Here is a 27,897-nt window from a genome sequence, read left to right as displayed (position 1 = left end):
AGCCACTGTTCCCAAGAGAATCAAATGGGCCTTTTCTTTCTCCAGTGGAGTGAAAAATACAGGACGTGTCTATCTGGGTGGCATTTACCAGTGTGTGCCACATACCAGCAAACACGCACAGATACTCCGGTAAATGATCGAACCAAGCCCCATCTCCATTCCTTCATCCTCTCAAAATCGTATCCACTTAATGGGTTTAGTGTTCTGCAATTGACTATTAACGGCTGTATCTAGCTGTGAAATCCAGATAAACATCAATTAGCCGGGTCCCCACACCCACACACATACCCTCACCCTTAAGAACATTTCCTCTGATGATCACACAAACTCGCACTCGGGTGCATCTTCCCACAGCCTTGCTCACACACTAGCTTTTTATTTGAGCTCTCCCATGGGGAAGCCTGTAACCCTCAGATAGGAATTTCATTAACAAAGGAAGGGGAGGGGCCATCAAGAGGAAAGTCCAGATGCAGAGGGAAAGAAATTAAAATAGCTTTTCAAGGGGACCTAAAATTGTATCATCCTAGCCTCATCCTCCCTTATAACTGTATTTGTACATTCCGTGCCTGGGGGAAAAAAAAAAAATCCCACAAGTTTTCATTGATTGGGCGGTTGTCCAGGCTCTTAGTTTGGCGTCCAGCCCACAGAGCTGCAAGATCAACCTCAGCAAGTCTCTGCTTTGAAACACAGTGGCATCTAACTGGAAGCTTAGGCAAAATAAGGAGCTCAGCGCAGGGGTCCAGGGTCCTGTGCTTCTTCCTTCTTCTCTCAGCCGCACCCCTCTTATCTGATCTTGGTGAAGAGTCTTCCTTGGCTCAAAAAGAGGTCAGGGACAAGAAAGTAGTGCCAAGAAAGTTCCACGAGACTCTCAGAAGTCACCGCCTGAACACCAAACCTGAATAACCGGGAGAGATGGAACTCTTAGGTGTTATGCCCACGCTGCAGGTTTTTCAGGTCCCTGCTTGAGTGTGCACTCACAGGCGTAAATAAACGTGCTCTCCACCGCCTGCGTCAGCCAACCCAGCTATTTAAGCAGGCTGGCATCACCCGACTCAGCTTCCAAATCCAGGGCTTGCCTTTGCCACTTTCACGTAAGTAACTTTCAGAGGTTTGCTTTTCATGCAGAGGAATGAACTTGTGTGGAAACTGGACTGAAATGCTCTAGTTACCACGTTTGCTAGCCTGATGGGAGGAGGGAGACGTGAACAGGAGAATGAAAGTTAAGAGCTGGCGCCAAGCAGGGAGCCTGAGAATGCTTGCAAATGTGTGTGCGGTCAATGTGGATTTGGAGCAGGGGGCAGTCGGGTTGGTCTTTTGGTGGGCAGATGAGATGTTTTTCTTGCTCACTTCTATCTCGGAAAGACACAGTGAAATCAGAGTTTGTATGACTGTGCCAGATGCATGTGAATTCTGTCACTTAGAAGGTGATATTGTTAGTCTACATCTTACTTGAAAGTCAGACATAATATCACTCTAAAATATTTTTTGACCCAACGGGAGTCAAACCTCCCAAAAGGGGGGGTGTCTGTGGATTGAGTAGTGGTGTTTCCATGCTGACTTTGCAGTGCTATTCACTGTTATTTCATAATGCTTATCAGTTAGAACAATGAAAACATTGATCTCGTTTAAGATGAAAAGGAATCTCGCGCTCTGGGGTTTTGAGAAAATGTAAGTTTGTGATATGTGAACACCAGGTATCCAGGTAAACTGTTAAGTAAAGTGGAATCAGAATCGTTAAATTAAAAGGCACAACATACCGCATAACTTAGGTGAGAAGGTCTTAAAGAGAAGAGGAATGCAGAAAGTCCCCATGAGGGAACACGGTCACAGACAGGGCCCTGGAGTGGGTTTGGGTAAATAGGGTTAAATATAACCCGAGCCCAAACAAAGGGACCTGGGACTGGGGAAGGAAGGAGCTGGGGAAGCAGATAGTAGAGGATTATAATTAGATATCATATTTATAAAATGCATGTAGGAATATTATAAGGAATAAAGCATGGCATTGATTCCATAGTTCCTCCCTTTGGGTCAAGAATCTGGCAATTAAGAATCTGGGGAAAGCCAAGAGCTTTTCCCAGGTGGTCCCCCCACCCCTGGCCCCCAACACATATCTTGATGGTCATTTTCTGGACCCCTAGAAATCCATGACTCTAAATGAAGACTCCTGGTTTAAACAAATGCATTATTTTTCAACCGAGCTGAAGCTGCTGACTAGGAACCTACAGAGAAATGGCAGGGTTGGGGGCGGTCGAAACCATTAATATGGCAGGCACTTCTTGGCCACCAAACTGGAGCTCAGTTGTAGGGTCATGAAGGTTTGATTTCCATCGAGCAGGTTTAAGGGGTTTCTCTGAGCAAAGATAAGTTGAGGGCCGGGAAGAAGAGAAAAGAAGTAAAAGGTGGCTCCTGTTCTTAAAGAGCTTGAAATCTGAAGGACAAGGACGTAAGTAATGAGAAGTCAGGCAAGAAACAGTACACACCATATGGTATGAAATGATAGGACGTGCAAACGAATCTACAGTGACAGAAAGCAGTCACTGGTTACCAGGGGAAGGAGGGCAGGAGAAGAGGGTGGATGCAACATACTGAAGATGAAAATTGAGTACTTTTGGAAAAAAAAAATTCAATAAATAAAGTGGAAGACCAGCCCCTCAGGACTGTGGACTTTCATAGAATTGGGAGGGTCCCAGAGATCATCAAAGTCAGTGGTTGAACACCTGGAGAACTGTTCTTGAAAATACCCTGGGCTGAGCCTCACCTCCGCCAATTAAATCAGAATCCCTGGGTGGGTGGCCCTGGTGCTGTTGTATAAAGCTCCTCAGGTGATTCTAAGGTGCTGCAGCCAGGGATGAGAACCAGTGAAACCCAAAGCCCTCACTTGACACCTGAGGATGGGGAGGCTCAGAGAGAGGGCAGGGTCTGCCCTTGACCACATGACCCCCGAGCACCGTGTTCACGGGCCCAGGGAGGACAGCAACAGGACCTCAGGGGACAAGGGACCTCCAAGACCGTTGCTTCTGGGTCCTCAACACCACACTTCCAACTCTAGCTGGGATAGGGTATCTGGCGCATTTCAAGCAAATTCTTGGAACCCAGACATGCCCCGGGCAGCTAGCAGGAGGAATTAGTCAGAGCCTCAAAGGTGCATTATTTAAGGATTGTGCTAACGTGTGAGAAGGGATGTTTCAAAACTAAAGCTTCCTTTTGTTCCCCACATAATATCTGGCCTAAGCCAGAGGATTATAATTATTGAAAAGAGTCGCGGCCGACGCACCAGGCACTCTGCTCTTGGGGGACAGCCAAGTCGTGCTTTCAGGCGCTAGCCCGAGTTCTCTGCATTGGGATGAGTCTGCTTGGCACCACAAGGTCTTTTCGTTGTGATTTCCAGCTCAGGCCCGGGCAGCAGTGTGAGTGGAGTGAAGTTTGTCTTTGCGGCTTCTGCTCCTCCTGTCTGTCCCTCACCGTGGCACCTGTGCCCGTGCAGGGGTGGGCGTAGGGCTGTCCACGGGGCCGCCACACCTCACCTGTGCTGCCTGGGCCAGTGGGCCACGTTTCAGGTGGTTTCCCATCTCTCGTCCAAGCCCAAAAATTTCAGGGTCCCATCCCCTTAGGGCTTTGCTTACCCAGCTCTGGAACACTAATTAAAGTTATCATGTTAATAGACAATAATTGTTTAATGAGTTATGTCCCTCCCTGGTATATTAAATAGGATCCAACAAGATCACATATCTGGGAATTCTTTAAAATGTTATATAAATGTAATTACCACTTGAGGTAATCAGGGGAATCAAAGCTTTTAGCAAAATGTATATTCCCTATTAGTCAGAATTTCAAGCAACTTGCTGGGGGAAAATATACCAAGATTGGGAGTTTTCAGTAGAAGTCTCCAAGTCACATCCCATAGGAAGCTCCCCACAGACTGTGGGCCCTGAGAGATGTCTTTTATTGAATCAGTCTACTATTTGTTAAATGTATTTGTCTTCATTGGAGATGGCTGCATTTCATTTATCTTTCTGAAAAATGGAGAGTCACCTTAAGGTCATTACAGTAGAGATAGAAAGTCAATACATTCTGTTCACAGGGCCTTATAAATATTACCTGCTTCCTTCACCAGAGCAGAAGGCTGGCACTGTCCCAGCCTTAGTGACAAAGGGTCTCCTTCCTGGGGACCTAGTCCTGCAGCCCGGAGCAAGAGGCCCCTAAGTTCCCGTGACCCTCACAGCCCCTTCTTCCATTTGGAAAGCTGAGATCACTGCAGCTCATGCTGGCAAGTGGCAGCTGCACTTGGTTGGTCCAGCCTCTGCATAGGGGTGTGGTCAGGGTGAACTCAGCCTCCCTCTGGGGATGCGGAGTCTGCAGGCTGCAGGGAGCCAACAGCACAGAATCTTCACTGGTGAGAACAGCAGCGAGGACAGGAGGGGAGGGTGAGTGCTGTCCTGAGCCCCAAGGGACCAGGAGACAGGGGACCCAAGATCCCAAGATCTGGGGGGAAGGATTAGGCTGCTGGCATCAGGGCAGTACCCAACACTGAAAATGCTGCTGTTTGGAGGCTGAATGTTTCTTCTTCTGGACATTGAGAGTTCCACAAAAAAGAAAAAAAAATTTTTCATAAGTGATAGGTTCACACAGCTGATGAAATAGGTTTGTTTTATAGTGACAGAGTTTCTGCCTTCTCTGGATGACTTTTCTTTGAACATTTCCCCCCATCTTTGCTTCCAAATTCTCTCAATGTGGAATGGCTTAGTTCACTTGGACATTTTTAAGGCTATGTCATGACCTAACCCAGATTAATTTTTAGAAGTTGATGGCTTCCTCCCACTTTAAAAAAGCCAGGTGAATGGGGATGGTGAACAGGGCTATGCAATGATGAAATTATTGGCAGAAGGGTGGCCTGTGGCCTGGAGTGATTTATGAAGTACCAGCCTGCCCATTAAAAACCAACACCTGAGGATCCCAAGACAGCCCTTGGACCACACCCAGCCTGTCCACAGGCCTTGGGCCAGTGGAGAACACGTCTGAGGCTGCAAATAAAAGACACTGTCCTGACACAGGGGGTGCATGCATCTGCTCTCTTGCTGGCCCCTGCCCTTCAATGACCTTGATGTGGATTTGGAGTTCCAGTGTTGTTAATTCTGAACACAGGTAGGGTTTGGGGTGTGTGAGTGCCTGACCAAGCAGATGCAGGTCAGGCTGTCCTTTTTTCTTTGGCTGGGAAAGTGCCTTCATTGATCTTTGGGTGATATGGTGAACACTCTTCCACAGAACTCCAGTGTAGACTGGTCCTGACAGAAGACAGCCTAGCCCAGGGAGCAGAGTACAAGTTTTGGTGGTCAGGAACCCTGGTTATTTTCAGCTCTAATTCAGCTGTAATGGAATTCTAAAGCAAGAGGGAAAAGCCTGAATGTCAAGTGTCCCAGTGGATTATTAATAGTGTCCCCTTTCATTCTCAAACATACCTGGCCTTGAGCAATAAACTATATAGTCACCTATGAACACAGTATATGAAGGTACAAGAGAATAAAGTGAGCTGCTCTGTGTCTTAAAATTAGTTGGTGCTGAGCTGATTCTGGAACCCAGGCCTCCCCACGCCTTCCCTCTGGCCTCTCTGCCAAGTCACTCACTCCCCCTGTGACTCAGGTTCCCTGTGGGAAGCATTGTATCCATCCTGCCCAGACGGAGAGCTGGTATGTTTATATTGGCTCACCAAAAAGAAGTTTGATGTGAATGCTGAGGGTTCAAGGAATTGTTCATCACAAGGTCAGGTTACTCTGGCATTGCTTCAGGCTCTTGTTAGCTTACGGCCCTGTTTGAGTAGTGATGGAAGCTCTTTTGAAAGGAGAGAAGTTAATTTTTACCCATCCTCATGTAATTTCTTGTAACTTACTTTCAATGGTTTTGATAAAATGTGACCAGATCTTTCCCGAATGAACTGTTTCTATCTTTACATGTTAAAGAAAAAACCAAAACAAAATCATAAACATCGCAAGGCATTGATGAGCTCTAATCTCTTAGTGTACACGGAGCAGGAAACGAATGGTACTCATTCCAGCCATTAGATCTGGATGGATCACGATGGAAGTTTCCTGTAATTCTTACAGGCATGACATAGTCTAGTCTTTGTTGCTGTATTTCCACTTCCTTCCTGTGTGGTTTCTCCCTGAGGAAATTTACATAAATAATCCTCTCTCCCTAGGGCTTATAGTCCCTCCCTCCTTTCCAAACTTCTAGTCTACTGGTGCAGGTGCAAAATCTGTTTCATAAAAAACTTTAATTCAATAATTTATGCCAAGAAATGTCTATCACTCTGTTATATATTCTTTACACTCCTTGTGGATAGTAAAATAGCGTCCTTTGGAGATGACTAGAACTGAGGTTTACAGAGCAGGAGTGAAGAAAGGGGGAGGCCATGACTCTCCCGCTTTCATTAGCATGGTACCCGATTCAGGGTTCCACAATTTAAAAGGCGGGAGAGTCCTTTGAACTAGCTCAAAAGAGCTCCTAGATGACTAAATAATAAAAAAGATCAAGTCAGTAAAGAGTGGCAAAAGGACCAGATGTTATTTAAATTGGATAAGAGAAGGCCAGAAAGCCATTTGATGCTGGTGTTGAAAAGCATGGAGCATGGTCAGGGAGGTCAATGACCGGCTAGTCACCTTGATCTTTGGGGGAAAAAACCAAGCCCAAGGACCCCAAGGATTGGAATAGGCTGGAGCATGAAGGGGATGAGGTGAGGCATGAAGTATTCCCTCATTATGCAAAAAATACATTAGACAGAATTATACAGGCAAGCTCTGAAAGGCAGGGCAGTCCAACAATCTTTTAATTTTTAAAGTTTTTTTTTCTTTAGGCTCACATTAACATATTACTGAATTCGTAGTACACACAAGACCCTTCCTACGTTTTACATCTCATTCTATTTCTTCTACTGTCCTGCTCTCCCTCTTTCTTGCTCTGTCTTTGAACTCAACACCATATTTTTATGATCTGCCTATGTGACTGATTATACTTCTAATATTTCCAATGCATTACTTCTAACTCCTTTTAATTTATTTTATTTTATTTTACTTCTTTTTTAAAAATATTTTTTATTGATTTATATTCTAACTCCTTTTTAATAGTCTGCTATTTATACACACTATTGGCTTATCTAATCCTCTAGTTTTTTTTTTTTTTTTTTGGAGGGGGGTAGGTAATGAAGTTTATTTTTTAATGGAGGTATTGGGGATTTTACCCATAATCCTGTAATGTTGACCATTTCTTCTGCCTCCAGTTCTCACAAATGATGCCATAATGAATATCCTAATATGTATGTATACTCAACCACCCTGTAGATCTCGTTGGTGGGAGACAGGGGTAGGGAGAGGGGTAGGCTAGATGGCTTATGTTTTCCTTAAGCAATGTGGAATATTAAATTGTCTGTAAGAAATGGAGACACATGATATCACAAGTTCTAGTCTAGTATTTCAAACATTTAGAAGCTTCTCTGAGTTCCTTAGGACTTTACTAAGCCTTTAATAAGTAACTGAAATAATTTTCTGGAACTTAAAGAGTATAATTTTCAGCAATTTCCCCCTCTCAATATCATTTTCTTAAACTTGGGCTAGTCAGTTCTAGAACTACTTCATTTCTCTGTATTAGTGGTTTATTACTGGACAAAGCAAATGAAATGTTTTAAGAAATCTTGTTAGGCATAAGGTTGAGTGAAGTTTCTACAATGTTTTGCTGCTTTAATGATTGCAAAACCTGATATCATTCAGTTGCTCAACATTATACCCTGAATCACTGGGAAAGCTGGATTAGAACCTTAATAATGGTATCTTGTATCTCTATAGTGTTTATAATTTATAGTGCTATTCATAAACTTAATCCATCTCATTGAATCCTACAACAGCCGTGTGAGACAGGTGGGGTAGGACTGTAGCTTCAATTATAGATGAAGAAACAAAGGTTCAAAGCAATTAAGTGAGTTGTCCAAAGTCACTTGGAGATTTAAGTGGTTCTGGTGGAAGGAGAGTGCAGATCTTCTGAGCCTCCCCATCCAGCCTCTTTCTGCAATATGACGTCTGATGCTCAGAGGAATGATCTACTGTAGGTTCAGAGCTAGCTTTCTGGTGTATCTGTCCTTTTCAATTATTTCATGATGGCAATGAGTAGGCTAGAACTGCACGTCCTCTGTTTATCCCATTAGCTGAACACCTGTTCATAAAAACCACTCAGTTGGGGAAGGGAGGAAATAAGGCCCATGTAACTGAGTATCATGGCAACAAGCAGCATGCATGGTTGGACTTTGACATAATTTGGAGCTCTACAAAGAACCAGGTGTGTGTCATTTTATCCACTACCAAAAGTACAGTCATAAAATCAGAATGGTAGTTGGACCATAAAAAATAATGATTGATTCAAGTATATTTGTGCAAAGAGATAATTCCATTCTATCAAAGAGTCTTTTTGGCAAACGCACAAACAACCTGAGGAAGTTATGCGTTTTATTAGGCAGGTTTCAACGGACTGTGAACGGGCAGCCTAAACATCTATGGGTCACGCATGTGCAACCCATGAAGGTCCCTAACTACCATTCCTTACTAGGCAGTTAGGGCTTAGGCAGCAACATCGTAGAACCCGGAATACATTTTCGAAAACAATAAATCATGATGACATGTTCTCAGAATTACAAATGAACAGCCCTTTTCAGACTCAAGCCCTGGGAATGAAAACATTTTCAGAAAGAAACTCTAATCTTTAACATTCTAAAGTGACCAAATGGTTTATTGCTACTAGATTTTTAAAATACCAGACGGATTTCCATCAACAGCATTATCAACATTTAAGTTTTTGACCATTCCTCCTTTTCTTATTTTTTACTGAAATATAGTTGATTTACAATGTTGTATTAGTTTCAGGTATACAGCAAAGTGATTCAGTTATATATATATATATATATGTATATACATTCTTTTTCATTACAGCTCATTAGAAGATATTGAATATAGTTTCCTGTGCTATACAGTAGGACTTTGTTCTTTATCTATTTTACATATAGTAGTTTGTATCTGTTAATCCTAAACTCCTAATTTATCCCTCTCCCCTTTCCCTTTTGATAACCATAAGTTTGTTTTCCATATCTGTGAGTCTGTTTCTGTTTTGTAAATAAGTTCATTTGTATAGCATTTCTCCTTTTCTATGCAAAAAACACACACATCTCACTACTGACTTAATTAATCTAATTAATGTTCTCCTAAATAAAACATAATTAGGAAGCTAAATGGGTGACAAAAATTAATAACATACTCTAAAACATAAAAAGAATATTTGTCTGCCATTTTGACTTATTTGTGCCGTTTTTCCTCGCCATAAACTATTTAGTAAGTTGATCTCTTTGTTACTTGCTTCTAAGCTTAATGGTGCAAATTTCTCTTTATGTTTAATGGTTTTCTTTAGAAATATTGAGACCCTCCCCATAACAGAACTCTACTTGTCTAATTTCTTGGCATATTAGGGCATCAGACATTTTTAAAGATGAGATTTGATGATCCAACTTAATTCACAAGTCTCACGCCTCCTGTATTATCTGGTTGGAAAAGCCCTGGGCACGTGGCTGTGCTCCGTGGAAATCTCTAGTACAAGCCATTTTTGTTCTTTTGTTTATATTTGATCACAGGACCAAATTCTGTTTGAGATGTAATGGATAGTCACAATTACTAAGCATTGACACCACTATACTAACAATACCCAAAGCAGGCAGAGGTCCAAGGGCTATTCACCCTCCTAGATACACCTCTTTTATACGTATTCAAACTGCAATAGAAGTGAAAGATCAGCAAATTTGAAGTTATAGTATATCCTCTTACCTTTAACCACAGAGCTGCAGCAGTATGCTTTCTTAAGAGCAAGAAGCAGCCTCCTGTTCAACACTTCGGTTAGGTTTCTATCCTCTAAGGTCCAAACAGACCTGCATTTTACTAATCCATAACAGCAGCTCAGATGCCTAAGGTCAACAGGACTTTACTATCCCGCACCCAAGTGAGAAATTCAACATTTTACATATAAAAAGGGGATCAGATGTCTAGGTCTGCCTGAGACATTTCTGATACAAGCCGGTTGTTCTGATGTAATTATTCATAGCGCATACTTTACACTGGTGTTCCAGATTGGATGACAAATTATATGGTCATGATAATCTAACAGATAGGCTGAATATTAAACAGCACCGTGGTTCCAAATGTTTCATGAGCTTCGCAGTTGTCCTCTGAAGTAGAAACTAGGCACCAAGTGTTCAGCAAATCAGGGGTGCAGCCTAGAACAGGCCACTGTACTCCCCTTTCTCAGGTCAACGACATCAGTGAACTGTTGACGAGGACTAACGTGATAAAGTGAAACCCAGGCCATTCTGATCATAGCGATTTTAGAAGGGAAATGATCTCAGAGGTTTGGGCTCAGTAGCTTCACTTTTCTGGATGAAGAAATAATCATAACACTCCCAGAAATGTGTACGTTATTTTACAGTTTTCCAAGTTGTTTCACAAGCATAATAATCTCACTGATTGCAACTGAAGTAAATAGGCAAGGAAGGGTGTTTTTAGTCATATTTTACATAGAAGAGAACTAAGTTTCAAATAAGTTAATAAACAAACAAACAAACAAACAAACCAACCAACCAACCAACCAACCAAACAACCAACCAACCAACCAACCTCAGCCAAGTTCATATGACTTTAAGCAGAGGAGTGAAAGCTGAAATCCAGGTCTGACCCCTTGCCCAGTCCCAGTGCTCTTTTCATTATTCCACACCACTCTAGTATTTTCACTTATTAATGAGGATCTAACATGTATCCCCTACATATAATTTATCTATTAAAGATGCACATATGTTCCCTCTGTAACTCATGCTAGCTACTGAAAAGAACTTTATTTCTGCTTCTCTTTCTCTTCCCATCTACAAAGAGCTCCGGCAGCAATGAAACTGTTCTTGCCTGACAGCGCCACTTAGAGGCTGACTCAGGAAACACGAGGTACAAAATCTTGCCTATCCCCTTCTTCCTTGTCCCCTGGGTAGAAGGTGAGGAGGAGAGGGCCATGCAAAGTAACTCCTGGTTTTTTCTTTATCGTTCACCATTCATATCATTAATCATCTCTCAGATGACCTACTTTTCACATCAACACTTCTCAACATGCCTTTCTTTTCTTCCTCTTTCCCCCTCCTTATTTCATCTATGACAAATGCAGCTTTAATTATTATGCCTTTATAGCAAGATAAAGAAAAGTCATCCTTCTTGAAATGAAAATAGAGTTCAATCAACATACATTCAACAAGTACTCACTGCACACCTAACAATGTGTCAGGACTGTTCTAAATACTTGGAATACATCAGAGTTGTGCTACAAACCTCTAATAGCCTCAAAAGTTCCCTGAAAACCCCTTTAGTATCTGCACCAAAACCTCATCTCATTAAGCCAAATTTTAATTAAAACAACTTTTTTTAAGCATTTGCTTTCAAAATGAATAAATTATTTCTTATTATATTTCACAAGGATATTTCCACAGAATTATTTTCTATATTTTTTCCAATTAGAAACATATAACAATTCAGTTAACCCTCCCTTTTGTGAGTTAGCCTGGGCTTTGATGCACAATTTATAGTGTTTTTACTGGAGAAAATATTTTCTGAATTCATAACAATCACTGTGGAGATAGACCTTTGGAAAAGTAAGCTGTTTACAAAATGGAGATCTCCCCTAAGGAGATTATGGAAATGGGATTGCCCTCTTTCATTTGCCCATGTATTTTAAGGAGGTAGACTAAATGCTCCACTTACTCACAGAAGAAGCCTAAGGTTTCATTGTTGTCTTTCACCGTTTTTCCATGTTTTCACATACCAATCTTTGGATTAGAACATGATAAGCTGGGCTATCAGCGAAAAGGACTCAATGTGCATACAAAGAGTTGTAGGTCCAGGGTTAATTAATGATTAATTCACTGCTGGAAGTCATTCACAGACACCCTCCCTTCCAATAGCTCTTTTCATAATATCTTGCTAGTTTCCCTAAGTGGCTGTAGAAAGGCTGGACCGCTGAGGGACTTGTTCCAACAATAGTTTCAGGAGGTTCCTTAATCAAGTCAACAAAACTCTGTACATGTAGAGATTAAGGAGCAGCACTAGTCATAAGATCTAGCTGGTCTGGTTGAAGCCAATCTTTCTATTCCATTCTATCTGATGCTGTAACTTCTCCTCATTTGTATACAGTATTACTCACATAATGTCATCTTTCAATTTTGTCTGTACCAATGAAAGAAAAGTATGTGGGAAAAGAAAGCTAACCTGGCTGGTGGTGCTGGTGGTATTAACTGAAATCACTAGCTAATCCATTTAGCTAGGTCAGAGCTATGTCTGGTCACCAAGGTTGAGAAATGTGTCCCAGGGAGGGAAGCACTGCTCCCAGGCTAGCCCCGCCTCCCCAGGACACCAGAGTGGATGGAGGACACCACCTCAGGCCTGTCCCAGGTGCACCACTCAGCTTTACTGCCCCTCTTTCCACAACCACCTACCAAGGCACTTCTTTCTTCATAGCTACTCAGTACACAGAGGAAATGCAGTGTAGTGGTTAAAAACATGGATACAGAAGATGGACTTTCTAGGTTTTGATCCCTGCTCTGCCACTCCCTTGATCTGTGATTTGGGAAAGGTTTCCATCGATATCAGTTTACATGTGTGTAAAATGGAGACAGTATGAGTACCTATCACATAGTGTGACTATTCCTTTAAGGATTAAATGAGTTAATACATCTAAGACATTTAGGGCTGTGCCTGGCACAAAGCAATTACTAAAGAAATATGTTGCTGTTGTTGTTAGAACAGGTGAGATTTCTGTACCCGATTCAAAAATACGGATCAACTCTGTGTTTTGGCGGCAGTGAAGACCAACAGATATTAGGAGGCTAGAACGTTATTTTTTCCAATGTTCTGTTTTGGTTTTGAACATGGCAGGTCCTGGTTGTTGAAAACACAGAGCACTGTCTTCCTAACTTATGTCCTAAATCAAGTCATGCCAGATGCAACTGGTTGAGTTCAGTTCAACATACATACAATGAGCACCGGTTAAGTGTCAGACACTCCTAATGAAGGCTAGAGATACATAAATGTATGAGAAATGACATATCTGCCATAGGAGAGCATATAACTTGCTGGGGAAGACAAGCCATAAACAGGTTATTTGAAAACAACTTCAGTTTGGTCATTATTCTCACAAACCAAGAGAGCCTGAAAAAAATCTACTCAACAATTCATAGAGTATTTGTTCCTGCTTGTTAGTGACTTCCTCACTGCTCATCTTCTGTCCTATTAATGCTTCCACATTAATAGATGAAAGAAAAGTAGACGTTGAGGAGTGGTGATGAGGAATGAGCAAAGAAACTAGTATTTTGGTGAAAATACCAACAATTAAGTTCAAATCAATGTACAATGCATAGAGGGGCTAATGAAAAAACCAGCCCACCCCCACCCTGTTAGTCTTGAGACGCTCCAGCCAGTGATACATTTTACAATGAAGCAACATATACAGCATTTGATTTTTTTTTTTTAAAGGTTCTGATTTCAACCATAGTGCTTTACCATTTCAGAAAGATTTTAAAAAGGGATTAAAGCCCAGAAAAAGTGACACTTATAAGTGATTCTTACTAGTTTCCCACCCGGAAGACACCCTACTGAACACCTTGCTCACAGTCACATAAAGAACAATAGTAGCTCCCATAAGCAAGCACTTCACACTTTAGAAACAGTTCTTCTACAATGATATCATATGAGCCTTACAGCAGAGCTGCGAGCTCGACTCGGGGGTGTATTATTATATCCTCTTTCCACATGAAAGAAATGGAGGCTCAGCAAAGTGATGTTTCAAATGATTAGAACTCGGGATTTCTATTTGATCTTTTTACTACATTAACTCAAATTTCATTTTGCTCTTAATTCTGCTGGGTTTCCTGAAACAGAGGAGCTTCTAAGGCAAGAGGAAAGCAAATCAAAAGAGGAGGACCTGGAAATTACTAAGCTGAATTAGCAGCTACACAGAGCACAGAGACAAGTACGCATCCGATATGCAGCACCTAGAAGAAGCCACTTCATATTTTTAAGCCTTGGCTTAACTACTAAAAGATATGCCATCCAAGAGCAGGGCTGAAATATTGAAAACCAAACCTTGATAACATCTTTGCCTGACAAATCTTGGGGAATAAGAGGTACTTGGGATGGGATGGTCACTGGCGACCAGCTGGAATGTCATGAATTCAAGCACTGGTTGGCATCTCCGTCTTCCTGTCCCACAGAGTTAAGTGCAGCGTGTTCTATGAGAACAGCGTGCTTGTCGTTGTGAGCTGGCTGGTGGCTCTGCATGTGCCTGTGGCTGTGACAATGGGTCAAAAGTTAAGAGCGCAGATCTTACTTGACAAACGTGAATAAATCTTCCCAGTTCATCTGTACCTCAAAATGTGGGCTCAGAACAAATTTGAAAGGGGCGTTTCCATTCTCTCTGTTGCCTTGGTGTCAAGTAGACCCTAGGACTTTCCCAGGAGATTGAGGAGGTCTTCAGGAGGGCTGCAGCAGGCGCTAAGGGAAGGAGGCTGGAGAGACCACAGTGGGTCAGCAATGGCCTGGCTGCCCCAGTCCCATTTCTTCACTAAAATTAGAGCTCAAAGGTCCAAATGGGCAACTCGGTGATCCCTTAGAATTTCTGACATCAATAGAGCATAGAGGAAGACAGTTTGGAAGTATACATCAATCTTAATGCTCATGACATTACGAACTGCCTTGACTGCTGTGGCCAGAATAAACGGTAGAATTCTGAGCCTACTTCTGATGCTGTAGACCAGTTAGCCTTTCTCGACTACAAAACAGGACTAATTCCATTCTGATTTCTAAGAGAGGATTGTGAGAGAAACTAAAAGAGCTAACACCAACCTGCCTTTGAACAGGAGCTGGGCACCCCATGATCACGGTATTGCGGTCGAGATACTGAGCACATTATTTGATTTCACATGTTTATATCCTGTTTTGAGCCCACAGTCTAATAGTCTCTCTCTTTTACACTTCCTGTCTATCCCTGCATCCTTTTTTCTTCCTTATTCAGTCATTTTACACACACCTTGGTAGTTTTCAATTGGAGACTTTGATATTTGCTTTGGGGGAGGGAGGAATAAATTGATATGGTTAACATATTTTTTAAAATGTAGAGTCAAGTCCTGACTCCCAGGAGCGCTGTAGAAGGGATGATAGTAACATTTTTAGCATTATACAGACAAAAGGTCTACTGTAATTAGTTTTCCATACATCTGTCATATTGTTCCTGGTAACCAGTGGAAATAACAAGCGAGCTTTGAGATAGTCTAAACTCTCCAAAAATACCTCAAATCTCCTCTGAGCTGGAACAGGAAATACTTTTATCCAGTAAATAGTAAACATATGGAACCTTTTAGCCTCAAGAAGTTGAGTAGGCTGGAAACATAAATAGCTTCAAGAAGGTTTAGATATTATTCATGGAAAAAAGAATATATAACAATTTGGGGGAAAGTTTAGAAGTTTGACAAGTGTTGATGAGGATATAGAGCAAAGGAAACGCTATATACTGCTGGTGGGAGTATGATTTGTTCAAAACTTTGGAAAAGAAGTTGGTATTACATTGTAAAGCTACTAGTCACATTCCTTATGACCAGTTCCACTTCTAAAGAAACCATCTGAGATGTGCTTCAGAGGACATATACAAAAATGTTCAGAGACGCAACACTTATCATAGGAAAACACTGGAAACAACCCAAATATCCACCGACAGGCAAAGACCTAAACAAATGGTAGTATATTCACTACATGGAAGCAGCACTAAATATCAATGAATTTCTCTACATGCAGAAATATGGATGAATCTTGGAAATGTGTTGATGAACAAAGCAATTCACAGAAGAATTATATTTAGAATGATACCATTTTATCTCAAAAATATAAAAACCCCCAAAAAAGTTCTCATAGGGATCCATACATATGTGATAGAACTAATTTTAAAAAGCAAAGGAATAATTTTTAAGAAAAAAATTAAATTTTCTAATTTCAAGGTAATAAATGTGAAAAAACAGAAAAATATCAAGAAAAAAATTTAGGTCATCTGTAGTCCCACAATATAGATATAAACACTGTTAATATTTTGTTGTATTTTCCTCCAGTTTTTGTAATATGTAAAACTGGAATCAATATAGCATTTTAAAAATGTATTTTCCTGTTTAGATTTGGAATCTTATTTCCCTGAAGACAGCAGTGATGCTAGGTGTATATGGTACATTCATAATCTAATGTTCAGTTTTAAGTTGTATTATGTAAATCTATAAGAATGATAACTTAAACTTTAGCATTTCCCTCCCTGAAGCTGAAGAATTTAGAGAAGGACAATCACTTGTCACGGTTGCCAGATGTCTTCCACTGTAATCTTTGGCTTCCAAATCAACGATGGAAATTTGTATGATGAGGTGAAAGGAATTTTCCCTCTGATGGCCTGCTTGCTTAAACTATGATCTCAACACAAAGGGATCTGTATTATTTCTGAATTTTTGAAAGCATGAGGAAGTTTCTCTTAGTAGTTCATAATTTTAAAGACGGTTTCCACTTTCCTGGCCATATATACAAAAGGTAAACAGCATAATATCTAAATTTCCTCTCCAATGTGTATTTTTAAAAGCCTATTCTTTTAAAAGTACCTCAAACTACTGTCTACTCCAGTGTTGAGATGATATAGAGAATCAGTTAGAAGGTATTTTAAAGCATTTTCATGGTATAAGGTATAAGAAGTTCTAAACACTTATTGTTGATTTTAATGATTAAGTTGCAAAATCTTGTGAGAGCTGAAATACTATTTGTGTCTCCCCATGCTGGATTCCTACAATGTGGTTTTGGTTCAGGAGGTCTGCAGTAGGTCTGGACATTTCTACAGGTGATTCTGAGGCCCAGCCAGGCATGAGAACCACTGTTCTAAGCTTAAGGACATTAACCACCAGGTTCATATTTTAAAAACAAATAAAAACAGAAACAAAAACTCCTTTCTTTTAAACCCAGCCTTGTGTTAGCCTGGGGAAGCAGATCCGTATTCCACTTCTATTTGTCGCTTTCTGGGAGACGCTGACATCTTGGGAGATTCCCTCCTTGCACTCCATCCAGAGTAGTTCAGTAAGTGACAAGTGAGGAAATGCTGTCCCCTTCCAAAGACCCACCACTTCTCTTGGGGAAATGGTAGCACTTTATTTTTCTCTCTTAAGAAAATACAGAATGCTTTAAGAGCCCTTTGTTTCCAGAAAGTCCGTGAACATAAAGGAGATTCAGGCTAAAGGAAAGTGGGAGACAGCCCTACAGAATGATCCCTCTGCTTTCTTTACTTTTGGCCAGCTCACCACGGAGCTGCTGCTGAAGACCATCTACCATTGATAACCTTTTCTGCTATCAGTGGCATTACAGAGAGGTCAGAAAGGCTGGGAGAGGGAGGAGAAGATGGAAAATGTGAGCCCAAAGTGATTTCTGCAGGTTCCAGTTTGTGGCACTCTTCATGAGCTGGTTCGTGTAGGTCGATACTTTAAACGTCTACAGGATTAGGGGACAAAGGTAAGGCTGTCAGATCTGAACAACTGTCTACCCAGGCATCAGAATTTAGAAAACAGCCAGCAGTTTTCATTTAACATTTTGAAAAGGTTTGTGCATCATCTTTCCCCAACCACAAAAGAAAACACAACCACAGGGCAGATTACTCTTTGAATGTTTCATAAGGTATTAATAACCACAGCAACAGTAGAACTTGTGCTCAAAGTTTAAGAAGCTTTAAAATATCTTTAGTTCTTTTCATCTGACATTGTTTAGACTACCTTCAGAGATAGTTTTCAACAGTTTCCTTACTGGAAAGAGTTGAGAAGTTTTATAAGGCCAGGGTTTACTAGGGTGACTTGATTTATAAGTTTCCTTTGAAAGAACGAGAGGGAGAGAAGAAATGGAGCAGTAGCAGCAAACACTCATCCCAACCAAAGAGAGCTGAAATAGCAGACTGCGTTTTATGGAGAAATAACAGGTAGATCTGACCACCATAGTTAGACCTTTCATGTTCATTTCTAGAAATCAAGTTTGTTTGTTTGTTTGGTGTACCTTAGAGAAGTAGGTACTTTCAAATGGTCCTCCCACAAGTCTCCTTGGCAGCCAGCCAAGTCCACTGGACCTCAACCAGCTACCCTAAGGAGTACTTTCAAGTCAAGTGAAACCTATCCACGAAGCCTCATACAAAGTCCTGTAACAGGAAGCCACAAAAATATAGTAAGAGAAAATGCACCTGATTAAGTGTAATAAATGTAAGCATATGAGTCACACTTGAATTATATAATAGCAATGAAAAAAACAGAAAGAGGGGAAGAAGTACATTTAGAACAGTCCTTGAATCTGAGTCCAGTTTAGAAAAACGCATGTTTGATGAAGATTTCTGAAGGAGTGGGGAGTTTACAAAGAAGCAGCAAAAATGTTCACAGAAGAGCCAGCAGATCTGTGTCACTGGAATTAGATGGAAACTTTCAAGGGCAAGGAATAAAATCAGAAGCAGCCGTTTCCCTCTCCTGTGTTCTTTCAGGCAAAATGAGCAGTGGTGGGTAGTTCCAGTGGGCAGCTTTGGCTGGAATTGGTATCTTACAAGGACAGTCAGTGCCCATTCAAAATAGTGACAAGCCCCTGCCTGCATTTAATTTAGACTGTTGCACTCCTGAATTTTTTTTTTAACAAACTAAAGAGAATGACCTGCTGAGAAGGGTTTAGCAAAGCACAGGCCTGAAACTGAAACTAAGGCTTTCCATTCTACGGTGCTGGTCACTAAGTTCTTTTCAGCTCTGAAGTTCTCTGTCAAAGAAAGGGGGAGATAGGTGCTAACAGTAGAAGAGGTATTTACAGCCTGGCTTGATCCCATCCTGCTTCGGCACTGACAGGAATCACTGGGACAGACTTTTAAGTGGGGGAACACAGAACTCTCTAAAAACACAAGGAGATTTCACCATGACCTGACAACTGGCTCGAGCCCAAGAATTTCTCACAGTAGAATGGCTTCTTGTCTTACCTGGAAAGCCTCTTCAGGTGACCAAGAGGAGAGGGAAAGACATTTATTTAGGGAGGACAGGATGCAGGTCACAGTAGAATAGGTCTTAACAGCATCAGGGACGTTATGCAGACAGATTGGTGAAGTGTGGCTCATCTCCAGGCACAAACCACATCAAAACCTATTCAGGACTGTGCTGGATGATTTTGCAATTGTTTGTTAAAACAACAAACCAACCTGATTCCCACACTTGTGCTTGTCTTTTACTGTCAGAAATGGCAGGTCCTGACCTGCCTGTGCCAAGTCCTCAGCCAAGAACCTGAAGACTTTTCCTATACTTCAGTACAACTTAAATTTGTGGGGGGAGATGGGGGGGGTCCACATCTGCCATTGTTTTTGCCCCAGTCCAGGGTTCAGAGAGATGCAGCAGGAAGTCATGTTGCCCAAAATCTGCCAGAGAAATGTTTGGCTGTAAAGTAAGGAAATACAAGTGACCTTGATGCTGGAAATGGACCCATTCTCTTGACTTTACAGTTAATTTTAATATAATCACAAAGGATGTCTGATTTAAAAGACAACTGCTGTAGACCCTCCTCTGCTGGAAGTCCTCATCTAGGGAGGCACATACTGTACCCTGTGCAACAACGTCCAGGCCACGGTGGGCAGTGAACAGCCGGTTGACTGGAGGCGTCCGACTCACTGACTTAGTTAGAAAAACTGGAGGTGGAGAGACGGAGGAGGAGGCTGCAGACTGCAGAGTGACTCACACAAGCCCTCAGGTGGAAATTTCTCCTGATGCTCAGTTCTCGGCCCGAGGAACTGCAGGGGGTAAATAGCGTCTCTGGGGACCTATCTCCACCTCTAAAGGGGAGAGAATAACCAACCTGATTCCCACACTTGTGCTTGTCTTTTACAAGCACAAGAATAAAAGCGCCGCCCCCATTTTCCCAATTTTGTGAAGTAACTTCTGTCCTGTGGGTCATTTCTTGGAAGAAGGTGTGGGGTGTGCAGGCCTCCCTGGCGAGGGCGGCAAAGTGCTAAACTGTTTTGGAGGCAGCACGGTGCGTATGGGCGGGGCGTCCCCGCCGCGGATCGCGGGAGCCCAGCCACGCCATCTGTCAGGACTGTCCCCAGGGCAGCTCCCTCTCCCCCAGGGAAGCCTTGAAGGCGGTTTTTCAAAATCATCGCCGCGCTTCCTCCGCTCCTTCCTTGGAGCCTCACGGCCGAGAGGGCTCGCGCCGTCATCTTCCTCCTGGCACCCCAGACCAGGGGCCCTCGGGGAAAGTTGCAGTAAAAATTCGGAGCAGGACGGAGGCCCGAGGACGCGCAGCTCAGCGGTGGGACCCCTAGGTGCGCCCCCGGAAGGCGCCTGGGCGGGCTCCCGCCCCAGCCTGCAGCCGCGGACCCGCGCGCGGTGCGACCGCGAGCAGGGACAGCCCCGCGGGCTGAGGGAGCCTGGCCGCGCCCGGGATCGCAGTCCCTCCAGCGTCCCGCCCGCCCGCCCTCCTCACTCACCACCGCCGCTTCTTCTCCCGCAGCAGTGCCGGGACCATGTCGGCGGAGACCGCGAGCGGCCCCACTGAGGACCAGGTGGAGATCCTGGAGTACAACTTCAACAAGGTCAACAAGCACCCGGACCCCACCACGCTGTGCCTGATCGCGGCCGAGGCCGGCCTTTCGGAGGAGGAGACCCAGGTGAGCCCCTGCACGCGCCCTGCCCGCCCCGACCCCTGCCTGCCCGCACCGCCGCGCCCGCCCTCGCCTGGGCCATCTCGAGAAACTGCCCTTGCCTCCGTCTCCTGCTTGGCCTCCCTCCCCGTGATCTTTCATTGATTCTGCCCTCACCCTGGGAGCCCGGACCTGCATCGCTCCCACCGCAGCATCCCAGCTTCCCGGCTCCACGGGCGCAGGATCTGCCCCTCTACCCCAGCCCGGTGGCTCCCGCAGGAGCTGCTTAGAAATCTCACGCCCACCCCGGCTTCACCTTGCTTTTCCACTCTCCCCTGCAGCCCAGGATACACGCTTTCTCCTCCCTCCGGCTTGGGAGCAGCGTGCCTTGGCCCACTTGTCTCGCTTTTCCGGGGTTCTGTTTCTCCTCTGGGCTGTGAGCGAAACCTCTGGGAGAGGTGCCGTGTGCGCCCTCTGAGCCCAGTGCCCTCAAATCTATTATCGGCGGGAATGTCAGAACTGGAAGGAATCTCAGCGATCAGCTGTAAATTCAGTCCTCAGGTTTGGTAAACGAGGAAAAGGAGGTTCAGAGAGAGGGACTTGCCAACGGGTCGTTGGGCATGCTCTTTCCACTACATCACGCTGCAGCTTCCGCTGAGCTGCGGAGCTAAAATTGCACGGAGCCAGGGAGATTTGGTCCCGATTTTTTTAAATTCCACAGCCCTAAGCTTTACGGTCTTTTTCTGGAGTTTTCTGAGAAGGCAGACATCCGATTTTACAGCTGGAGGGCATGGAAGCAGATGTCACCTAAGTGCATTGATTGATTGATTTTTTAACTCCTATCCTGAAAATTGTTTAGGGTAGTGAATGCAACACTGCCCGTGATTTTTAACCACCAGGTGCAGTGTTCGCTCCTTCCACTGATTTTTTTTTTTTTAATCCTGCCTAAATTCTGACTTCTGTCTTCCCTTTGGTCATGGAAAGGCAATTCGTTATGCATGATACTACTACTTGGAACTCCTCTAGCATCTCTCCCATGGGAGCCCAAAGCACTTCACACCTCTAGTCTCAAGTCTAAACAGAGACTTTTTAAATCACTTTTTATAGACCAGAGAAAGCATCAGACATTTTGTCCTCTCCTCACCACGAATCATAGTTGAGGCTTAAAAGCTTGTAATGGGTGCTCCTATAGATCCCGAAACCAAGACCCCAAGATCCATTTTAGATCTCAAGTCCCAAATGATTTCTACTAATCAAGCCTTTGGAGAACTTGCCCATAGAAAACCCTCCCACTCCTAGGTCAAACAGAAAGTCAAATGTATTTGTTTTTAGCAAAGGGAACAGCTGTCTGGCTCACCAGAACCAGAACTTAATGGAAGGTGATTTACTGTAATACAAGTCTAACAGCTCGTGTTTCTTAGAACCCTCTCTCCCCTGCAGGAGGCAGCCTGCTGACCTTTTGTCATTTAAAATCCCATGCTATATTTAGAAAAGAGGAGTGATCACAGAGACAATAATTCATCTTTTTAAAAAGAAGACTATGGGTTTACTGTGGGTCAGTATCAGCCTCGGATTCTCCCTTGGCAAGATTCTGTCATTTCTTTACCTGTAAAGCAGAATAATTATGGATGATACTTGCCACCTATTAAATGACCTGTTGTTCCAGGTACTCTCCAAGTGGTCAACCATTTATTCATACCAAAAGGTTAAGTAACTTGCCCACAACCACAACTGGGAAGTAGCAGAGATGGGATCTGAACCCTGGCAGTTTGGCTCCACAATCCAGACTCTTAACCACCAGGCTGTTTTGTCTCCACAAAAAAAAAAAAAAGAATGGAAACAACTAGGTAGGGATGGGAAGGAAGGACTGAAAATTCAATGTATTTTCTATTTCTTCCTGGAAAAAAAAAAACCCATTCAGTAAATGACAGTCATCCCAGACTATATGCGATCTTTCCTCAAGATTCACCTTATATGATAGAACTGAACTGAAATCAGGTCAGGGACAGGAAGAAAGGGCACCTTTCTGTAACTGAGGTCAGCCCAACTCAGACCCCTACATAGCAGGGTCATCTGCCCCCCTCAGGCCACCCTTCAGCCATTTCCCCTTTTCTCCCATCCACAAATGAGCAAACAGTGGACCCAGCCCCGAAGTGAGTGTACTGGGGGATGAGTCAGCCTCACAGCAGGGCCCCTGGCTTCCTTTTCCTGCCATGAAGCCAACACCTTCTTCCTCCCTGAGACTGCCACAGCTCGTCTCTCCCCTCTGTCTTCCAGGCCTTGACCACAGGGAAGCATCTGAGACCCCAGAGCTCAGAAAGAGGCAACATTTGGCAAGTTTGGGGAAAGAGGCTTCTTTGGCAACCCTCTGTCATCTCCTACTGGGTGGGATCTCATCTTCCAACTTCCCATCTTCCCAGCCTTCCTTAACCCCTCCCTGTGTGCACTGGTGGGTGAGAATGGGTCTCTGTAGGGACCCTTTAAATAACTCACGGAGGCCAGGGGCTGCCGGGTCTCCATATAAGCAGTGTCTGGTATCAGCACTTCCCCTGTTTCTTTTCTTTGTTAGTGTTACCCCTTTCCATGAGAAAAGGTCATCAAAGCTAAAATAATATTTATTTCATACACCTGATCCCTTATCCCTACCACCACCCACTTGCAGAATTGGATTCATACTCATTTCCCTAGAACAAGTAACACTAGGAGAATAAAAAGAAGCATGCAATGCTCCTGTAAGATAGTTCACTAGAGCTGATTCACATTGCTGATACTTTGGCAGAGGGCAAGAGGAACCAAAAGTTCGAAACATTCTCTGACCGGAGGCTTTGACCTCTTTATACTGTTCCACAGTAGGACAGTGTTCTCTGCTTGGGGACAGGGGACACCTATGGGAACCCAGGGTGAGGTGAAGGGTGTTCTGATGGAAATAACTTTTTAAGGGGCATTTGCTAGGGCCCTAGAATGGTTTTTTTCTGATGACAGTAATTAGATATCTCCTATATTTAAATTAGATAAACTTTACAGAATCCCAACCCCTATGTCTTTCATTTTGAAGTCAGTGTGAAAAGGGGCTGGGAATGCTCTCATCATCCCCTAGGGAGGTTGGGATGATCTGCCATTTTCTATTATCACCAACTCAGTCCCAGTGTAGCTGGCATTGGTTCTTAAGAGAGGTTTCCAGGATTTTTATCTCCTCTGATGTCCTGGGTTTTACCTGTTGTTCTATCAGTGGAATAAAAAACTCTAAAGGTTTCCTCTGAAAGGAATGAAATGTTAGTTACTAGAGAAAAGGACAGGAATAATGTTATTTTGCCTCAACCCCTCCCCATCATAGTGTCTAATTATCATCTGTTCCCTCGGAGGAAATAAATCTCCATCCATGGGCATGACTAATGAGGGCATCCATTTATAAGCAAGAGAGGGGTGAATGTCTTTCCCAGGGGATGACTGAAACAAAGAAGAGGAGGAAAGCCAGAAGGAAAATTAATATTGATGTAAGTGAGATGTGGTAATTTTCAACCCTAGAGGGGAAAAAAAACAAGCAAGGTGTTTAATGGGTTTTGTTGGAGAGCAACTGTTTTGCTAAATTATCATATACACACTTGATTTCAAATATTTTATCTTCAGAAAATAGTTGAGCTTTTCTTCCCGTCCCTCAATGCTAGGGTTCAACTTGTGAAGCACTTGGATGCCAACTCACCGGTTCACAAATGTGGTCATTGCTGAAGTTATTTTCAGCTGTGCATTAATATTCTGCTTCATTACTAGTGTAAAGATGTGGGTGGCTCTTCTGAATGAAGCCAGCTCAATCATTTTGTCTTCAGTGAATCCTGATAGAAAACGAGCCTTTCCTCCTCCAAGTTTTAATTAGTCAGTCTTTAAAACTCTGCCATTTATTCAGCTCTAGTAACTGGAAATTCTGTTTAATCAGACCTTCTAGGTTCAAAACCCCTGCAGAGCTACCTCATTAATGAAACTGGAACCGTGCTACCCTCACGTCAGATTCCAGAGTTAACTAAACACATGCATGATCACAGAAGCAAACAGGCCCACGTTAAGCAGCAGAACTTTGGTTAAAGCCACCGAAGTTACGTGTGCTCTGTCTCCTCCTTAAGGTCAGAGATACCAGGGAGTGAAATATGGCACCTGGAGAACGACCTCCAAAGAGAAGGCTTCCCTAAGGGTAGTCTGCTGGCCCTGGCTTTAGATTACTTTCTCTGCTGTCACCCTGCCCTACAGAGTGTATAAGACAATGGATCTTGATGGCTGTGTAAGGCACCTGAGTGTGTAAACTCTCAGTTAGGGTGAGTTACAGGCGTGGCCCCTTGCTGTTCAGCCAGCTGAGCCCCAGTGCAGAGCCCCAGACGATCCCGTGGCCTCGCTCCCTTCTCGCTCTACAGGTGTTGAATCTAAGAAGCACTCTTTCCCCTGTGGTTCTCACCCTTTCTTCTGATCTTGGGCTTAGGCTGAACTAAATGCCTTTTGACTCCTTAGATCTCTGCAGGGACAAGGTCTTCCCCAGCATGGCCCTAGAGCCCACCGTTTGTTCTGAGGCTGAAACCACATCTGGCTGTGCTAAGTCAGAGCCCACCACACCAACTCCGTCAGCATGCCCCAGGTCTGGCTGGCATCCATCCCACAGCTATGTTCTTTCTGCTACTTTTCTGTCCCCTCATCTACTGATCCCTAGAATAGGTAAATTTGAGCAACCCAGCAAAGGACAGTTGGAGACCCTGTAAGCTTACCTCTTCATTTCCAGTTGAGCTGACTGGCGCTCTATTTTTAGGGACTTCCTCAAGTTCTCAGAGCCAGTTGTTTATAATAGAGCTTCTTGTTGGCAGAGCCCAGGACTGCAGGGCCCCTGGCAGTCACCTCCCCAAGCAGTGTGACATGAAAATATCATCATTCTCAAAGTGTGCCCTGATGTGTGAAAGGTTAGGAAGCACAGGAGAATAAAGCCTGGAGGTCTTGCCTTCCCACAGAGCCCTCCAACTCATCCTCTCCATGTGGATCAATGCTTGCTGCTTCTATTTCTTCACTACTTTCTCTTGTGTTGTTTTTTTTTTTTTTTAAACTTCAGTTTCCTCCTGGCCAACCTGGATCATACCCCAGACTGCTCCCCAACAGGGGTCTCCTTATCTCTCCTTTGCAGATTTCCCCACCCCTTGGTGGTATAATAAAGGCGGATTTATGTTTCAGCCCTCACATGGTACTATGTCTAGAAGTATCCCTTCTGGGACGTTCCCTAAATCCGTGGTTACTTATGCGAGGTATGAATATTTGGGACACACAGAGCTAGAAGATTTTGAGTCAACTGGGTGTCCCATTCTATCTTTTCTCACTGCTCAGTGGTCCTGGAGCAGGAAAGATTGGGCTAGCCTATTCCATGAACCCCCAAAAAGGAGTGCCTCAAGGTTGTCCCATGCTCAGTTTTCCATTCATTTTCTTCAGGGAATTTTTACTAAGCACTGCTGATGAGCAAGGCCCTTGATGAGATCAGCACACATTGATGAGATACAGCAGCCATACAGATTTATCTGGGGGCATCAAGGAGATGTTTCCATTTATTTTATTCACTCAACAAACATTGACTAATTTCTGTTAAACCCTTGTGCTAGGGGCTAAGGATGCAATGATGATAAGATGGATACAAGTCTCTGCTCTCATGGATCTTTATTTCTAGAAGGAAATGTAGATTAAAAACAAGTGAATGTACAAATGAATTAATTACAGATATTAAAAGTTCTGTGATAGTAACAAAATACTAAAATAGAAAACAAGAAGATCGGTAGAGATTCTACTTTATATAAAGTGGTTAGGGAAGGCTTCATTGAGAAGGTTCTATTTAAGCCAAGCCCTGAGGATGAGACTGAGATCATCAGATAAATAATGAAGTCTGAGCATGGGAAATAGTATGTGCAAAGGTCCTGAGGCAGGAAAGGTAAGTATCACAGTGAGAAGAACCATCCCCATGGACACAGTTCTTGCTTTCCTCCTTTCCAGCTGGGCCGCAGAGGCGACTTTTAGAAAGGGAACGGACATTTCAGTTTTTCAGTATGTGACAGGTAATTTTGCACATTTCTCCCCTCCAGAAATGGTTCAAGCAGCGCCTGGCCCAGTGGAGGCAGTCAGAAGGCCTACCCTCAGAGTGCAGATCCGTCACGGACTAGGGAGATGGTGGGCATTGGCGGCTTCCCTCCATGAAGACCATCTGCTGTTTCTCTTGTCAGCTTAACCAAGCTATTTTGGTTTCTCAGTGTAATGTCATATGTTCCACTGTTAGCTGTCCTGCTACTTAACACAACGTTGTATTTTTTTAATGTACATAACTAGAAAAGAAAATAACAATAGGAAGCTATGTGCAGCTTCTGTGGAAAGCAGTAGCTTGGCTGGAAAGTGGTGTGGCTTGCATTTTCCTTCGGGTCACGATGACAGATGGTGTGAAAACCATCTAAGTTTTCTTATGACCATCACCTCCCAGTAACAGTTTACTTTCACCATCGATTTCAGAGCAGGCAAAGCCTCTGTTAAAAAGATAACATGACCAAGAAGAAGACATTTCCTTCCAATTCTACTTCCCTAAGTCACTTTCCTTGTGTTTCATTTAATACATGGAGATTGAGTGAGAATATAGGGGGATATTTGAGTCATTCAGATTTCATAAAGCAGTTCCTTGGATTATAGCTGCATTCACTTGGAAAGCACCCAGTGAGGCTGGAAGACAGAAACTCCAACTGGCAGAAAAATCAAGTAACGAAGGGAAAAAAATCCACAAAAGTCTTGAATTTACCTTATTTAAATGCATTTGTTAAATGTATTTTGCTTAACAAAATGAACTGCTTTTTGTTTCTAAAATGATATTCTAAATAAAACCTTCACGTTTTGTTGAAAATGCATTGAGTGAGTCCTCTACAGACTTTTTTTAACTGAATAATCAGCATATCAAAGAAAAACAGAATAGCTCAACAGAGGAGCAGCCTGACAAAAGAGCTGTCATTTTCTAAATCTTTGCTCCTTACAGTGTGGTCCAGGGCTGGCATCATCAGCATTAGCTGCAAGCTTGTGAGAAGTGCAGAATCCCAGACTCCAAACCAGACCTACTGAATCAGAATCTGCATTTTTAACAAGCTTTCCAAGTGGTGGAAA

At 43.2% G+C, this 27,897-nt stretch overlaps 1 protein-coding gene across 2 annotated transcripts; it reads left to right on the top strand.

The window, feature by feature from the left end:
- The first annotated feature begins 734 nt into the window (after positions 1 to 734).
- HOPX (HOP homeobox) lies at positions 735 to 27,647 on the top strand. 2 transcript variants are annotated; one of them, XM_032498043.1, is made up of 4 exons: positions 735 to 1,091; positions 10,942 to 11,009; positions 20,622 to 20,778; positions 26,844 to 27,647. In XM_032498043.1, the coding sequence occupies exons 3-4, from the start codon at positions 20,635 to 20,637 to the stop codon at positions 26,919 to 26,921; spliced, it is 222 nt and encodes a 73-aa protein (XP_032353934.1). In that variant the 5' UTR covers positions 735 to 1,091; positions 10,942 to 11,009; positions 20,622 to 20,634; the 3' UTR covers positions 26,922 to 27,647. The 2 variants fall into 2 exon arrangements, with proteins under 2 accessions (XP_032353934.1, XP_032353945.1); XM_032498054.1 differs by lacking the exons at positions 735 to 1,091; positions 10,942 to 11,009; positions 26,844 to 27,647 and adding exons at positions 20,151 to 20,420; positions 23,029 to 26,837.
- The last annotated feature ends 250 nt before the right edge of the window (positions 27,648 to 27,897 follow it).

Source organism: Camelus ferus, chromosome 2 (genome assembly GCF_009834535.1).
Source record: "Camelus ferus isolate YT-003-E chromosome 2, BCGSAC_Cfer_1.0, whole genome shotgun sequence".
Classification (NCBI taxonomy): Eukaryota; Metazoa; Chordata; class Mammalia; order Artiodactyla; family Camelidae; genus Camelus; species Camelus ferus.
The sequence above is the reverse complement of the archived record's forward strand: the minus strand, read 5'-3'. Positions and strand labels throughout refer to the sequence as shown.